This window comes from Sceloporus undulatus, chromosome 6 (genome assembly GCF_019175285.1).
Source record: "Sceloporus undulatus isolate JIND9_A2432 ecotype Alabama chromosome 6, SceUnd_v1.1, whole genome shotgun sequence".
Taxonomy (NCBI): domain Eukaryota; kingdom Metazoa; phylum Chordata; class Lepidosauria; order Squamata; family Phrynosomatidae; genus Sceloporus; species Sceloporus undulatus.
This window is the reverse complement of record NC_056527.1, coordinates 50,729,201-50,747,951: the sequence shown is the minus strand read 5'-3', so window position 1 is coordinate 50,747,951 and position 18,751 is coordinate 50,729,201. Positions and strand designations below refer to the sequence as shown.

Genomic DNA, 18,751 nt, shown 5'->3' with positions numbered 1-18,751 from the left:
ATAACATGAATGGTAATACAAACTCAGATACTAACTGCCCCCCCCCCCCATCTACTGTAGGACCAGTATTTTAAGGGCTCATAACATAATTTAAAAATTAGAGGTACATTTACTTGTTCTTCTTCCAGTGTGATATATGCCATCCTATGCCAGTAATGCTCCTCTACAGTCTCTAAGCAAGAAGATTAATGGACGCAAATCTGACATTAGAAATGGTAATACCCCTAAACCAGTTGCTCAATATTTCAGGCTGCTTGAACACACCATAAGGGATTTATAGGTTGTGGTCTTTGAAGAAGGAACTGACAAAGTAAGACTAGAAAAAAAAACTACTGAATTGAGTTATACTGTATTCACAAATATCATCCATTAGCAGAGGTATGAACAAAGACATGGTACACTGCACTTATTAATACAAGGACCCTTGCTTCTGCACACATAACAAAAAGACTATTTCAGATAGAGTTTTGAAGTCCAGGAAGGTGAGTTTTGGGGAGCAGATTTATTGTTTTCACACATCAACACTCTGATCTGAAAAACCTGTATCACCTCACCCAGCTTTTTGAACATTTAGCACAAGGAAGGTGATTTGCATCTTTCTGGATTCTATTACAACACATCTCACTCCCACAACTAAATAAGCATGCTTTATACTTGAGGTCTTAATGCTACTCAGTACCACAGCTGAAAAAGCTCATGCAAAAAAAAAAAAGTAATTTTAAAGGTATTTTAAAAAATTAATTTAAATTTTTTATTTTTTCTCCCCCTTCCTTCCTCCATTTAAAGCTGTATACAGATCTCTATAGTCTTGTACAACGCATCAGTTCTTATGCTTTGCTATTATTGATTCTTGGTTGAGTAGCAAAAATAAATATGCTAATATCTCTGAAAATCTGAGGACACACAATGAGCATATATACTGAGAGGAGTTGGTGCCTGATACGTATCCAATCCATATTTGGAGACACCTGGGATATGAATCACATAAGAACAAACAACTTCAAAAGTTGCCTGATCACTACATGAGATTACAAGAGCTTTTGTGTATTCTTTTTTTAAAAAATCATTACATATATTTCTTCACACAATACAACATTTTTGTGCAATAACTAGTTGATTTTTGCTCAAAGGGCAAAAGATTTGTGCCAAAAAACCGTTTCTTGTATAAAATCTTTACTGCAATACTCTTTTTTTTTAAAAAAAAAAAATCAAATGAAATTTTTGGGAAAAGCTCTTAAATGTAAAAAACTTACAACAATTGATCCTTTCACCAGCAAAGGTTGTCTTGATGTGCTAAGACACACCCTTTATCACCAAAGTCAAGAAAACACATGTATATTCTTCAAATCCATAGGGGTCATACATATTCTGACTACCATTTTTCCTGAGAAAAATCATTTTAACATTAGGACTCAAACAGAGTTGATTTGTAACTCATATTTGGTTGGGATGGGGAAACAGAGAAGGAGATAAAATGGAAGAAAGGAATGCCAAAGACAATAACAAAACATCCATTCAAACCCCAAAGTCCTGATAGTGAAAATGCTAATAACTTCACTAGAAACCACAAATGTTTAATTATTATTTTTAATATTATCTTATGTTCAATGCATACAGAAGTGTGCAAAAAAAAAAAGGCTTACATATTCCAGCACTGCCTTCCAACCTCAGTTTTATTCTAAATACGAAAAATTCAGACAAATAATTTGACTGTGATGTGCTAAACTGCCAGTGTTAAAGTCTTCAAGTGGACCATTTAATCTCTCCTAGAAAGTTACCACCACAGGATTGGAGTAGACAGTTCTGTCTCATGTCTTCCTCCCATATATTTTCTTTTCTACCAAGGCAAGTTTCTGTAGCAACCACTAATGCATACCCCACCAAAGATTCGGCAGGTCAAATTATGCTTCTTCCTCAACACAGATTGTCTGGAAGATTTTTATCACACTTGAGCTAAAGATGCAAGTTATCCCTTTTCAGGTTCTCCACTGACAAGCATACCATGCACCTAACTACTTCATTTGCACATAAATAAGACTGCCTGTTTAAGGTTAGAAGATGTTTGGGAAAATTTGTCCTTGTAAAGGTCATACTCAAGCACATGCATTTCCAGTCAGAAGGACAACATAGCCATTTTACTTACGGTTGGCACAGCTTGATAAGGTCCTGGTCAGTGGTGCCGGGAGGAAGGCCTCGGATGTACAGGTTCGTTTTACTCAGCTGTTCACCACTGCTGTTGTTGCTGTTGTTGTTGTTGCTACTATTAGTGCTGGGGCTGGGCGGAGCCATGGGGTGGGGAGCTGGTGCATAGGAATGCTGAAAATAAGAAAGATGGTTATTGGAAAAAACATATCACCAGTGGCATACTGGTAATTAAGAGGTTATGCAGACTGCCCCCAAGGGGTGGCCTGTAGCCACCTCCAGCTGCACTGGATCAGGGCTGTGGCCACCACATGCTGCGGCCCTGATCTTACCTTTCCAGGGCACTATAGCTGCATTGTCATGTAAACGGAGAGCCAGAGGAGCACCATGATTCCACATGCCGTGTGGAGCGGTGCGTGGTATCACACCATCATGGGGCAGAGTTGGGGCATGCGTTATATGGACAGACCGGCCTTAATTTCTGGTCTGCACAGCCCCTGAGTGCTCCCTGGTTACAGAAGTTTTTACCATGATCAACCAGGTGAAAGACATCTCCACCTTGAAGTGGAACTGATTTCAATTAATATACTTTAGGGAGCTACTACGCCAGTTTCTGAAAGTGAAATTTAGCCAACTCTACAGCAACTTTTTAAAAAGTCAGTCAGTAAAATGTTGCTGTAGAATTGCCTAAATTTCACTTTCAGAAACTGGCATAGTAGCTCCCTAAAGTATATTGCAGGATATAACAAGCTGCCTTGAAAGTTTCAATATGCAACAGAGGCAGGATATACATATTTCAGATCAGTTCATCAAAAATATCCAATGTTTTCATTAAAGCTATCAAGTAATACACTTAGGAGTAAGAGGATGCAATGCCAACAATATAAAAAATTGGCATGTCAGAAAGTTATCAAAAATCTATATGAGAGGGGACTGTAGCTCATACAGAAGGTTTCATGCCCAAAACTTGGCAGTTCCAGTTAAAGAGGAGTCACATAGCACATGATGTGAACTATTCAATAACTGAAAGTGTAAATATGAATTCCCATCCCTCTACATGTTAAGACATTGTACATTTGTGAATACTTTCCCTGTTATCCAGGTTGCTACACCTAATGGGGGAAAAATCACTCAAAACAAAGCACACTCTTTAACAGAGCAAGAGCCTCCCATTTTCAGTGTTCAGTGTGGAAGTTGGGGAGTGAAAATAATCAATTAGGTTTATTGTCTGGACTAGACCTGCCAAAACAACCACTATAGAAGTTATGAAGATCAAGAAAGCAAGCATCATTTTTTCTAATGGTAAGCTTCAGATAGTCAGTGCTTATAGTACAGCAAGTGCAGTGTTAGGAATTAGAGGTTCCTGTAATGATAGGAATCAATGAATATTGCCTTTTCTCTTTCACTTCCTATCCCAGACACCGATTCATCTGATGAGATCGTATGCTTCTGATTCTTCTTGATTTCAAATCCAAAGAGGATGTGTTCAATGCTACACTAACAGGACAAGTACAAGAGGTATCATTATTTCACTAATAGTTACACAAAGACTAGTGGAAGCAGTACACAAACAACTCAAGCAAACGTCCAATCTAATGAATTCATAATGAATTGTTCAAAAAGCTACGAAACATCAAGTATATCACTTTGTGAAATCCTTCTGGAATAACTTGTCAAATGTCACATGGAATGGATGATAAACAGAATGTGACACTTGTGCAAATATGAAATGGGGTTTTCACTAGCAGTAGAAACTGCACAACTGGAATAGTCGGCAAAATGTAGCTCACAGGCCACATAAAATCATTAAGCACTAATCTCCTGCCAATGTAGCCCATCACCACTAAACCTCCCATACTCTCTATTTTTATTTATACTTTTTACTGAAAAAGACCCCCACACTCCCTTTGGGATGTGAAGACATTTTGCTATGCGCCCCTATTAATGTTAGGCCTGGGGCTTTTTTCAAAACCAAGAGTAAGTGACTTTGGGTTACTTATCATTTTGAAAAATAAGTCCCTCATGAGTCTAAAACAGATTGTAGCCCTCCAAAGTCCAGGCAGTATGTGCAATCCCCTGACCTATAGAAGCTGTTCACACCTGCACCAGTGGAATAACACCTTAGATACAACCTAGTAAGTTTAATAATTTAAATACAGAAAAGTAATACATGATTAAGTTGTCCTCGATCACAATATTCTTAAGCTTTTGACATTTGGATGGGGTAGCAGGGATTCAGTAGCAATTATAAAAGAGATGCAATGAAGCATCAGCTGGGACAAGTGATGATGCATAAATTTAATTATGATCTTGTTAGCACTGGAATTATGATATATCATTTATTCAGCACTCTTCTATTATTCTTTTAAAACATGGATAAAACCTATCCAACAAAACAGAACATGTGGTTCTACCAACATCATGGGTGTGAATGAATGCACCCCAGATGCAAGATGTAATATATGGGAAAATCCACTAACAACCTGTACTCAAAATTCAGAAACCTTAAGTCAGTAATCACCACCCAAAAGTTGTAGCAACATGTTGCTAAACATTTTATTTGTTTAACACAGCCTTTCCAATATGGCTATAATTACAATAGAACAATCCTGTGATCTAATCAAGCTTGAGAAAAGAGAAAACTCCTGAATGGACAGACTTGATGCTTTGAAACCATGTGGCTTTAATTTAGAGGACAAGACCATGTTTGCCTCCAGCAACATCCTCTGAATTCCATTCTTAGACCCTAGGAATTCTATAGCTGCCACCAACCATTGTTTTTCTTTCTTATTCCAAGATACATCATTGAGAAAGGTAGAAGCCAAAATGGCTGATGCTTTGCATACTCACTTGTTTCTAACAGTTTAATACATTTTACGAAATCAACTTCAATTTTCTTTCTAGACCATATTCTAGAAAGTGCTCTTAGCTTCTTTCCCCAGCTATTTTATATGCACAGTATTGAAGTGGTTTTAGGGTGATTGTAAAACAAAGAATGTTTGCATTTGATCCCTAAAGCCAGCATATGAATTCAAGAAAAGGAACTTTGGATAATGTTAAAAATAGAGAATTATTTGTTCCAAAGATTTCCAACACCTGTTATCATTCATACACCTTGTATAACTGACAAACATAGCAAAGCTGCTTTCACCGTATGGCAAAAGTAATACAGGTATCAATATAAAATTTTATATCACTTTGTCCTCTGAGCAAAACAGCACATCTGATATTTATTTCTCCAACACATTCCTCACAATCTGTGCATACTTGTGTTATGATGTATCTTGGAAGATGCAACATGGACTGTTTCATCAAGAACATCAGCTTCAGCAAAATTCTTTTCCCTGTCTAATCTCTGTTCCCTGCATGAGATGCAACTTCATGTTGTATGAACTCTTTAATAAATAAATAAAAACCATCTTAAAATACATTCTAACAAAGTGTGACACTAAGCATTTATGAAGCAGTAGTATGTGTAAAGTTATCTTTTATTAATAATTATGTTTGAATGCATTTTAACTGTTTTAAATATGGTTTTTAATAATGTTATTTAATTATTTTAAATATTTTTAGAATAGGATATTCAATTTAATTTTATTTTAAATTTCTGTAAACCACCTTGGATCAATGGAGAAAGACAACGCATAAATTCAATAAATAAATCAATAAACTGCCTAAAACATAATTTCCATTTTCTGCATATTATTCCTCCTCCTTCTCATCAAAACTGTAAATAATCCTTATGTCTGATTCTGGACATCCTTAAATATATGTGTTGTGGAATGCAGATCCCCTTTATCCTGTGCATGGCAACAACAAGGGTTTATTTATTTATAATCCGCTTTTCCAAAATTTGATCAAAGCGGCATACAATTGGAGTATAAAACATCTCAATAAAATCAATTTAAAAAAGGGAATAGTTATGGAAATGTAAACTATGAAGATACTGCTCTTTTTCTAAGGATAAACAACACAATAACTTAACATTGATTAGAGACAACTTTATTTATTTGATATTCTCAAATCTGAATAAAGCAAAAAAGTGTCAAAAATTAAGTGTTCAAGGGAAAAAAAATATATAATTCCATTTTTATTCCACCAATTTTTATGTAAGTACACACACACACATATATAGAATCCATATTAAAATGGGTCAGTTGTTTTTGAATCCATATGAATTCTTTGTTTTGAACATATGAGCAGTGTAGATAATTTGCCAAAGGAAATGTTTTCTATGAAAGAATGTTTTCCTCAAATTAGGAAGAAAAAGGAGTTAGCACAGTGGCCAGCTGTAAAAAACAACAACAACAACACTGCACTGAGAATGAATTAGTTATGAATTGCCCATAACTTTTATTTGTATAACACAAATATAATGATAGAATCAAATGTATGAAAGTGATGAGATGAATGCCAACACTGCCAGGTCTGCCTCCGTCCACATTGCCAATCTTCTGGCCTAGCCTGTTTGCCCTGACACACGTTGATCCTGTGCTCATTTGTGGTCTCTTGGAAGGGTCCAGTGAATAAAATAGCAATTCAAGCAGTTACCCAAATCTGCAAGGGGCCCCATCTAGGGCTACCCAATCCACATCAAAAGTCCTTCTTTTTGCCTCATCTTTAGATATAGGATTCATGTCACAACAACTCAGTAAGCATTTGAGAATTACATGCAACTTTGCCTAAATTTGATCATTTTTGTGTTGGTTGGGTATGTGTGTGTGTGTAACCAGAAGTGGAAGAAATACTTTAGTAACAAATACAAGGAAGAGAGGTATTTGCATTTAAATCCATTTGTTGTTGTTATCCACCCTCGAGTCAATCTCGACCCATGGCGACTTTGTAGACGAGACATCTCCAAGACTCCCTACCCTCCACTGTTCTGCTCAGGTCCTGCAAATTTATATCAATGACCGCCTTCATAGAGACCATTCATATAGCATGCGGCTCTCCTCTCTTTCTGCTTCCCTCCACCTTTCCTAGCATTATTTTTTTTCCAATGAGTTGTGCCTTCTCGTGATGTGGCCAAAGTAGGACAGCCTTAGTCTAGTCATCTTGGCTTCCAGAAAGATTTCTGGTCTGATCTGCTCTAGGGCCCATTTGTTTGACCTCATGGCTGTCCGTGGGATCCTCAGCACTCTTCTCCAGCACCACATCTCAAATGCATTTATTTTATTCCTATCCATGTTCTTAACTGTCCAGCTCTCACATCCATACATGGTGATAGGGAACACAATAGCTTGTATGATTCTGACTTTTGTGCTCAGTTGTATGTCTTTACTTTTTAGGATATTTTCTAGTTCTTTCATAGCTGCCCTTCCCATGATTAGTCTTCTTACGATTTCTTGACTCGTCCCTGCTCTGATCAATGTTTGGTCCCAAGTATGAGAATTCTTTTACTATTTCTATATCCTCATTGTCTAGGTTGAATTCGTGTAAATTCTCTGTGGTCATTATTATTTTTCTTTATGTTCAACAATAAGCCTGTGTGACAGTAACACACATTCGCCTTACTGTTTTTTTGCAGATAGCAGCACAATGGGTTTTGCTATCCCACCACTGCCTCCAGTTAGTGATAATGACCTACTTTCTCCCCAAACCACTCAAGGGGACTTAATAATAAAATACTTTCTTCACTGTTGGTAGCATGTAACTGAATTCTTAAAAGCAGTTCACATAGTCATGTATTGAAACAAGGTTAAAAGTTTATTTTTATGTTAACTTAAATACAGCATCACTTATGTGGGATGTTGTTTACAGTTGATACGTTACTGGCACATTTCATTTGTTATACTGTTTTATGTTTGTGAATTGAATAGATAGGATAAGGGGATGCAGCCTTGTCTGACCCCTTTACCAATTGGGTACCATTCTGTTTCTCCATGTTTTGTTCTGACAGTAGCCTGTTGTCCTGAGCAAAGATTCCTCTTTAGGACCATCAGATATGTTGGCACTTCCATGTCTTTAAGGGAGTTCCATAGCCTTTCATGATCTATGCAGTCATAGGCCTTGCTACAGTCTATAAAGCACTTGCTGATTTTCTTTTGGAATTTCTTGGTGTGCTCCATTAGCCACTGTATGTTTGTAATGTGGTCCCTAGTGCCTTTACTTTCCTGAATCCTGCTTGTACCTCTGTGGTTTCTCTTTCCATGTATGTATGGAGCCTATGTTACAGAATTTTGATTTTGCTTGCATGAAAGATTAGAGATATGGTCCTATAGTTGCTGCAATCTTTTGTATCTCCTTTTTTGTGGATGGGGTTGTATATTTAACATTTCCAATATTTTGGCCTTTATTTTGTTTTCCATATCTGTCGACATAAGTTGGTGTTGATTCTGTTAGTGTGGATTGAAGCAATTCAACTGGAATATCATCTGTTCCTGGTGATTTATTTTTTCCTCTTTCTCTAACTGCAGTTTCCACCTCTGTTTTTAGAATTTGAGGTTCATCTTCATATGACTCTTTGATCCATGTGTCCTTCATTTTGTTATCCCTTTTAATAGCTCTTCTGTGTACTGCATCCAGCATCTTTTTATTCCTTCCTGATCTTGAATTATGTTGTTTTTATTGTTGTAGAGTGTCCAGACCCTTGGTTTAAATCCATGCATAAGACATATTTTATCCCCTGTCCCCTCCTTGTATCCTACTGCATATATTTGCATTTTTGTGCATTAGCACAACTTTTGATAGCTGTCACACCATTCATGACATATGGGGATACATTGGAATGTTGGCAGGGCTTACTGAACCCAAACCCAATGGTAATTCCCCTACAATCCAGAGGTTTTGCATGGCAAGCATACTAGATGCACTATGTATTTATCAGTTCAGTGGCCCATTCAAGTGGACATTAAAAGACTTAACATGGCCACATTTAGCATCTATTAGTGCAACCTTAACACAAACCACTTTAAAACACTGTTCTGGAACCAAAGGGGTCAGTTCTGTTGATGGTACTGCTTTCATTTGAAGGACTGCAGGAATGAGGGAAAGAAAGGGGTTAGGGAGAAAGCCTCATCGTCCTTGCGGCTGGTTCACTGGCATAATCTTAGATACAAGACATTGCATGGTGGTGGGGGGAGTGCCTCATGTGTGAGAACTGTGGTCCAGAATATCTATTCTGAAGGCAATAGCAAATGGATTTGACACTATCTGCATATATTAATACCAGAAGAATAGAAGAATCATGCCTATGTGATGGTTCCTCCCTCCAAAACCAAGACAGATTAAGTATTTAATTCTTGGAGTTCACCATTCAGAAAGGTTAAATAAAAATGAACCGTCTTGCAGATTGTTCTGAATGACTCATTAATTCAGTTCACCTAGCTAATAGGATTTGTTTTCATCTCTGGAAAAAAATGAATGAAAAATTTTAAATAACAAGCAGTGAGCAAAAGCATCCTGTTGGATTTATATCTGCCTGCAGACATCCAACTAGATGATATGATGGTGGTGAAACTGAAGGAGAGCTATTCTATTTGTGTGGTCTAGGTAAATAAACTGACCAGTAAGCAGAAGTAATGAGATATGTTACCTTCCGTTATCCAATAACTAATGATCCATCAGTGCTGAAATCAAACCAGCTTTATTTTTTTAAAATAAATACTTCCTCTGATAAGAAGTTACAGCTGCATTGTGGCATTTCAGAGAACCTTCTGTGTAATTCATCTTTTACCTGTTTATATCAGCCTTCTGGTGGTTAAAAATGTAAATACGTTCTACAAAGGGCCAGACTTTGGAGTTCTTATTTCACGTACAGTTATCACTCATTTACAAAGATATCAATTTCACTTCCTCATGATAAACTTCTTGTTTGGCAGACATAATTCAGAATTTTAAAATGTGGGGACAAATTAAGACACCTTAAAATTCTGAGGCTCTAAGCAATATCAAGTTAAGAGCATATAAAAATGTATACTATACAGCATATCAAAAATGTATACTCTGCTAACGGAAACACACACAAAAAAGAGGCCCATCATAAAATGAGTCTCCATATGGTAATTTACTTAATATTGTTGTGTGCCTTCAAGTAATTTCTAACTTGTGAACTTAAAGTGAATTTATTTATTTATTTATGCCACCTTCCAGAAAGGGACCCAAGGTGGCTCACAACATATGGGATTTACTTGGCAGAATTACTGGCAGAATTGCCTTCCTCTGATGCTCAGAGACTGTGACTTATCCAAAGTCACCCAGTGGGCTTCCATGGCCAAGCAGGGATTCAAACCCTTGACTCACAGTGTCCTAGTCTAACACTGAAACCTCAACACCATACTAACTTTTGTAATTTACTTAACTTGTGCTTCAATCCAGCGTGGCAAATGTGCCTCCTAAGTAATCTTCCAGTTAACTGTTCAGTTTGGGCTTATTCATCTTGGTTCTGGAGACAGTCATGCCATGTGCACTAAGTCTGTAAACTGTAGTTTGATTTTCATCATAATAAACTTATGAACTGTCTATAATAAGCACTGTTCGGTCCAGTATGCATAATCTTTTGCTAACTCAACCACCTCTGGTTTAGGGCACATGATTTACTAAATGAAAGAATCCAAGAAAATGCCATGTTAATACTTTATGTAAAGAACATACTCTTAAGTATGTCCAGGGTTAACATTACAATAGCCCAAAGTTCCTTAGCCCTGACTCGAAGAGTTTTCTCTGTAAGGGGCACAAGTACCCAGGGATCAAGGATTTGTATACCAAGGTAATATATGTTTGGGAGTAAGGAGTTGTAACTCTTTTTTAAACAAAGCTGAATGCACTATGTTCTCAGAAGCACAGTATTAACTAGTTTTCAGTACTTGCAAGCATTTTACTACATCTATATTTTGCTACACAGCAAGCATTTCTGAGGAAAATAAATGAAGATGCCTTTTTGTGCAGATTGTTATTGGTTTTCCCTCAAGGAAAAAAAACATATGTGATAATGGTGGGTTCTTCACACAACCTGAGGGATCATCCCAAAGGGCAGCTATTTGCTTTTCATTGCTACGACACAGTAGAAGGATCACTAGCAGGTAGGGTTTCACAAGGCCAAAGCAAGTGTGGTTTATAACAGAGCCAGTGAAATTCATCCACTGTCATCCAAATGGATAAGAACTGTAAAGATTTGCCACAAAAGAAACAGCGATCAGATGATACATTTCAGTCTCTCCAGTTGCCAAAACTGCTGGCCGTCTCCGATAAGCATTAAAAGTACATTACCCAGCTGGATGCTATCTCATTATTTACAATGTATAAATAATTAGTTTTAGTGAACTTCACTAATGAGAGAGAAAGCTGTTTTGCAATGTGCTGCCACTAAAAGATTATTCACATGAGGATAAACAGCCCTATATTATTATATGCCTAGTAGAGTTCACTGAACAGCAGGGTGACCACCAACAGGATCTGAACCCTTGAACTTTTGCTACCTCTCGCATTTAAAAAATGACAGTAATAATGGACAAGAAAAAGGGAATCACTGAGGAGCATTGCCTCATTGGCCAGGAGTCTACCCTTCCTGCACTGACAAAGAGTTTTTGCAGTTATAGTTACTGAACTAGGGAAGAAAAGTTAAGCCTTCTCTTCCACCACCTGTTTAGTCATTTCCTATACATGGTTAATGTTGTTTGCTGAAAAATTACTATGAAAGAAAACAACGGATTGTGACATTAAATGATAATTCTGAATTACAAACAAAATATGACTTTGTTCAGTGTGGAAGTAGTAGAGCTCTTCTTTATCCTAAAATGATTACGTTGCTTATAGACAGATTTCAAAATGGTTTTAACGTCCTTAGCAAAATTTAGTAACTATATATATAGAGTAATCCACCAGCATTGCATCTTAAAGCCCTTTAGTCCAGTTTATGAAATGATCTAAAGAACACTCATGAACATCTTCTGCCACATGTTCAACCCCAGAGCACAGATATGGTTTGTTGTTGTTGTAGTTGTTGTTGTTGTTGTGTGCCTTCAAGTCATTTCTGACTTATGGCAACCCTAAGGCAAACCTATCATGAGGTTTTATTGGCCAATATCTTCATCAGAGGCAATTTGTCATTGTCATCCTCTGATGCTGAAAGAGTATGACTTGCCCAAGGTCACCCAGTGGTGATGAAGCTGGGATTGAACATTGGTCTCCAAAACCATAGTCGCTCAAACTGCTTTCCAGAACCATAGCCACTCTCTGTCTTTGGTGTGATCAGTGAATTTTGCTCTGTCTACTCTCTTTGGATGCTTAAGCTTGTATTTCTAAAAGTTGAGGTTTTAACTTAGTGAAATGCTAGGTATTTGAGGCTGGGGAAAAAAAGTTCTGTGGGATAGTAGAATTATCATTTGGGGATGCACTGCCTCTATTTCCCTGTCACTATACATTAATTGTATTCATGCTGTTAATGTCACAGCCGGTTAACCTTAATAAGTTGCATTTCTGCAGAATGGCTGGTTTGAATTTGGAAGATATAATCTTGTCCCTGCTACTTTTTTTCTTACCTTGATTACATTAGTACAGTGAGGTATAAAATTTTGATTAGGACTCTTTGGGAATGAACTGCATAAGCATAAAAATGTGTGGTTTGCAAATATCCCCTTTGGCATAATCTTTTGCCCACTTCCACTCAATGATATATGATGCTGAATGCAATTGTCCATTAGGGGCCTTCTTTCTGAGTTTTTTGGTGTCAAAGCTCTGTAGAGGAAAGTGAAATCTTTTTGCTTTTAATTTCACTGAACACTGGAGCTGCCTCAGAGGTTACGATTTCTTGCAAAGCCCTAGCTGTTCTCATGCAGATTGCGTGCTTGAAAGTGGAATAAATAGCACATGGCCAAAAGTTCATGAATACTGGCTGCATCAAAGCTCATGATTTCAGAATAACATTTCTCAGCCTGCAGCATGCTGGAATTTGCCAGTGACAAGAAGCATGAGCTTTTGACTGGCATGTTATGTTTATGATGTGAATGCACCTCACAAATAGCAAATACAGCTTGCAGGAAAGAAATCAACAGAACAGATACCCGTATCTGTATGAGGGCCAATATGGTGTAGTGGTTTGAGTGTCTGTCTTTCAGCACAGTTACCAACAAAATACAATTATTTCCCCAACATGGTATCAGGAATAGCCCATGATTTTTAACTGTCAGGGAAATTAAAAGGTTTCTTTATAGTTCAGTATATTTTGCATAGCACAACTAAAAAAAAATTATTTAAAATAAAAAAGAATAGATAAATGCATCCCCTTTTTAATTAACATATCTTGTTGTTCCTGAATTGTTTTCCTGTCTTAGAATGCACTTTTTTTCTTCAGCTACAAGTCTGAAGAACTCTCCAGCTACCTTGGTGCTAATTAAAGTTTACTGCCAATTTCAGCTGGATATGGATCACACTTCTTAATGTTTCTTGCTACCACATATCTCTGTATTTAACACATATTCAACTGTATCCAAGTGATTTTTTTTTCTCTGTAGCTACCAATCTTACTGTCCACAGTTCTTTAAAATTTGTCAAGTATTTTTAACTGAGCAAGGAAAACTTATTGAACTGTTGGAGTCATAGGGCATCATGTCGACATCTACTTTTTTAAAAAGTCCATTATCACAGATCTGGGCAGGCATATTTTTTAAAATGTATGGCACATTAATAAACTTGAATAGTGAAGCTTCTTTTCATGTAAAGAAAAAACACATCCCCATCCCTTTGTTCCATAACAATGATCTTAGTGATGCAGAATTTGTTCATTCTTCACTGCTCACCTTATCATAATACAATAGCTCTCTACCTACTTACCTCAAAGTAAACCCATTAACGATATGAGACTTGCTTCTGAATAGATATTTAAAGGATTGTAGCCACTACGTCCATTTATGCACACCCTTTCCCAATATCATTCCTACTAGTTGACTTTACAAGCAAAATCACTTAAATTATACCAGCATTCTTATATCAATGGGCATGGCTTCAGGATCTTTTCATCAGAGACTGCAGGTAGAGATATTCCCAGTAATGATAAGAGAGAGGATTCCATAGATTAGGTAGAAAAATGTTCTGTCAGAAATATTAAAGAAAAAGAGAGTACAGGATTATAAGGCAAAAGACATGTGCCCTGGCAGCAAAATGAAGAAGAAAGGTTTTATTTTGGCAGGGTTGAACACCAACTTGTGTAAAGATCTAGCAATGGATATAATGTACGTAATAAAAGAGAAGGAGGGAAGCCAAAACCCATGATAATTGAAGGTGAATCTTTCACTTCAGATATGGAAAGCTTTAGAAGGTTTAGTCAAGATCATCTCATACAATAAAATGAGTTGAGAGAGTGAAAAATTATACAATGCCAGAAGCCAATTAACACGGACAGATGTTAAGAACAAAGCAATCTGTCAAAGCCAGACTCAGTGATTCACAGAACAATTCCACTAAGGGTTCATACTGGAGTTCATAGACAAAACATGGCATGTCAAGAACCTTGGCTAAGTTTATAACAAACATAATTAGATGCAAAGGCAATACACAGAAACAGGCAGTTTCTGAAGAGGACATACAGGGATGAAACACAGACAAAGATCTAGACAAGGCTAAGATTGGAAACAGAAGGTGAAGCAAGAAACTGCAACTATAGCAAGGAACACTGAAGAAATGCAAGTGCAGAGCTGTTCTTTGTTCATCCGCTGTGCCATGCTCAGAAATTCATTCTGGAGAAGATCCAGAAAACCAGAGTGAATGTATCCCATGCACCTCTCCAAAACCTTCCCCTCTCTCAAGAGCTTGCATTTCCTGACACTAAGGCTATATCTGCACTGCAGAAATAATCTGATTTTAAACCACTTTAACTGCCATGTCTCAATGCTATGGACTTCTAGGAATTGTAGTTCTGTAAGACATTTAGACTTTTAGATATTTAGACATTTAGTCAGAGTGTTCTGGTGCCACAACAAACTACAATTCCCAGAGTTCCATAGCATTGATCCATGGCAGTTAAAGTCAAACTGAATTATTTCTTCAGTGTAGATGGCCTCTAAGATTCAGGAAGACACTAGCTGCTTATTAAACAGCTACCAAAGAACAAGGAGAATTTGATGTTGCTGCATAATTAGTGGAACTGTAGCATTTAAGGTGAATTTGGGGATTCTTCTTCAGGAAGAAAACTCAAGGGAAACAAAAATAATTTAATTAGAACTAATAAGAATTGTTCAGGAAATTATCTATCTATCTATCTATCTATCTATCTATCTATCTATCTATCCGGGACAGCCTGATCCAGAGACATTAGTGTATTTAATAATTGTGTTATTGTGTCTCTCAGTAGCAGTTAATGTTAACACTGGCTGTTTAAGTCTGGTAAAGAAATTCACATAGTGGGCAATTTTGATAAAATCTAGTAGTAAGAATGCTACTGAGCAGGGCCAAATTTGTAGCTCTCAAGATGCACTGATTCCTATCATTCCTGGTTTTTGACTGTGGTGGATGAGGCAGGCAAAAGACATATGTCCTGGCAGCAAAGTGAAGAAGAAAGTTTTTATTTTGGCAGGGTGGAACACCAATATGTGTAATGATCTAGCAGTGGATATACTGTACATAATCAAAGAGAAAGAGGGAAGCCAAAACCCTTGACAATTGAAGGTGAATCTTTTGCTTCAGATCTGGAAAGCTTTATAGGGTTTAGTCAAGAACATCTCATACCTGTACTATAAAATGGGTTGAGATGACAGAGTAAAAAACTATACAGTGGCAGAAGCCAATTAACATGGACAGAAGCACTGCTTCCTATCATCCCTGCCTTTTAGCCATGGTAGCTGAGGCAGGTGAGAGTTAGAATCCAACAGCATTTGGAAAGCCACAAGCTGCCTTCCCATATTTCACAGGTGAAAACCGGAATACATGTGTCCAGGCAGCATCAGACAGTGGGTCCAGATGGCAAAAGCTATTAATGGGGAATTACACACAAGCCAGGAGAGACTGCAGCAGTTTGCTTCTGCCTTAGCCTAATGGGAATTCAGCCTCCTCTTCTCTCCTCCCTGCTGAGTTGAGTAAAAACTACTTTTACTTTCCACTCAGTTTGCAGCAACTGAAGTAAGATGAAGACAAATTAGAAAGTGGGAGGAAAAGAGAAAATCTGGGACATTTCAAAAGCAGCTGAAAAGGTAGGAAAAAGTAGAATGATAAATCAGGATTACCCCTGCCAAAATGGAATGATTAGGTTATGTCACAGATTTCTTCACCTCTCATCTAAATCATAATGAAACACAACTTTCAAAGTTTGTTTGACAGGTGTAGGAACTACCTAAGAAATATAAAGAAAAGCATGAAAAGTCTGGATAAGATAAAATTGTCATAGGTTTTTCCCATTTTTTAAAAGGAGAGAGAGAGAGAGAGCGTGCATTTCTTTCAGGGTCCCAGGTGCTTGTCTCAAAATGTGTATAATTTTCAATGATTTGTTTGACACAAAGGATTTCTGAAACAGGACTGGGAAAGTCCTTCAACCAAGGGAGCTACTGAAAGCTAGAGTATTTCACAGTGGGGTGGATGGCTGAATTGTCTTATTGTTATAAAGCATGTGTATACATCCAGAATAACAATAACAACCAAAAGGACATTTGTTTAACATGGTGCTAATGTTCCAGGGTGACAGGAAACAGAAAGTGTGTTGCCAGTTCATGAATCCTATTTAGTTAGTTATTTAGTTATTTCATATACAATATATGCTGCCTTTATCCAGGAAAGGGACCCAATAAAAATAGATTAAAATAGTTACAAACTTCACAACAAACTCTGTAAATAATTAAAATCATCTCATTAAAACAATATAAAATTGCATCAAACATACAAAATTTTAAAAATGTAAATAAAACACACACACTATATAAACCTCCCTGACAATCATTATATATTAAAGGCCTAAATGAATGACAAACACTCTATTAGACCACTTTCATGTCCCCATGAAGCATCCTTTACATTATATGCATTACGTTGCTTATCAGCAAAGAAGTGGTTCCAAAAACTAGAAAGAGTGAAAAAAGATGGTATACTATAACTGATCATGATATTCAGAGTCGCATAACACATTAAAGTCTCACAATTATTATAGAACAACAGCACTAAACCTGAAAATTCTAGAATTGCTACAATAATATTTTACTTTCCAACACTGACAGAACTGCCACCATACCAAGGGGAGAGGAGGGCGCAGAGTGCAGCATGTTGATGTCGCATGCTCTGAAGCCACCTGGAAGCTGGATTCATGCCACCCAGCTGTCCACATGTGGTCTGGCTTCCAGGTACACCAGCAGTGTAGATTTACACTCCGTACATTGCTGGAGCACCTGAAAGCTGGCTTCTGTTCATGGCGGGATGGAAAAGCTGGATTTTTGCCAGTGCAAAAAGGAGTGGGTATTTGCTGTTTCTTTTTGGGCTGGCCAAAAGGCGGGTTTAGGTTGCAGCATGTGTTTTCTGCAGCCTCAATCTGACATTCTAAGGGGCGGCTTCAGCCCACCTCTATGGGGTGGTCTGTTTCACCCCAATGCAGGTGCCCCCCTGGAATTAGTAACGCATTCACAATGAGAGAATGTAATCATGAAATGTGTCATCTCTACATTAACAACACCAACAGTAAACCAATAATTAGGTAAATGCATACTGAATGACTTACAGTACCAAAAATAATGGAGAAAGGGCTTCTTGAGTATTTTTCTCCACATGGTCTATAATTTGGAAACCATAGTCTCCTACAACAGTTCACATGACAGTGTAGATGGCAAGGTAGTGTGGAAATGAAAACATGTACTGTCATTTGGACATTTGTTTCTTCCAGTGATGTATTGCTTCACCTTCTTTATAATAAGCCATCTTCATTTTCTTCATTCACGTTTAGTGAAGATGGAAACAAAATACCAAATGCACATTTTTTGTTGTCATTAGCCTATTAGCAAGCATTTAACACTGATAATTTGCATTAATGTAAAAAAAGGACCCTTTTAATATTCACTTCAAAACTGTCCTCAGTGCAGTGATTCATGGCAGAAATTAATAGCTATCATCTCACCAGTAGCTAGCTTAAAACATGCTTTCCCCCCTTGTTATGTCTCCTGTGATGTGGTATTTTCTTCACTACTTGCTTTCTACTTTAAAGACACACAAGTTTTACCAATATAAGGAATAGTTTTTTGTGGGTTTTTCGGGCTATGTGGCCATGTTCTAGAAGATTTTTTTCCTGACGTTTCACCAGGATGCTAGAACATGGCCACATAGCCCAAAAAACCCACAAAAAACTATGGATGCCAGCCATTAAAGTCTTCGACTTCACAATATAAGGAATAGTCCCCTCTGATCACAGAGTCATAAAACCACAGAACTGGAAGGAGGCTATAGACCAAGGACAATCCACTGGTCATCAAGAAATCATAAAATCATAGCACTGGAAGAGACTATTGAAAAAGACAGCAAGTAGTGAAGAATACCAATAGGCCAAGTACAACCCACTATTCAATGCAAGAGCAGAATCATAAAATCATAGCACTGGATACATAGTCTATAGCTAAGTGGAACCATGTTGTCTTAAGCAAAATCTACAAGATTTTCAGCTTTCAAATTATCTAAAAATTATTTTTAAAGGGATGATTTCTAATGGACA

At 37.2% G+C, this 18,751-nt stretch overlaps 1 protein-coding gene across 5 annotated transcripts in view; it reads right to left on the bottom strand.

The window, feature by feature from the left end:
• RBMS3 (RNA binding motif single stranded interacting protein 3) overlaps nucleotides 1-18,751 on the bottom strand; it is an 809,235-nt gene that overhangs the window by 450,696 nt on the left and 339,788 nt on the right. For all 5 annotated transcript variants that reach the window (XM_042474219.1, XM_042474216.1, XM_042474218.1 and 2 more), the window contains one exon: nucleotides 2,144-2,316. In XM_042474219.1, coding sequence (XP_042330153.1) covers nucleotides 2,144-2,316 — 173 coding nt within the window. The remainder of the gene's footprint in view (nucleotides 1-2,143; nucleotides 2,317-18,751) is intronic.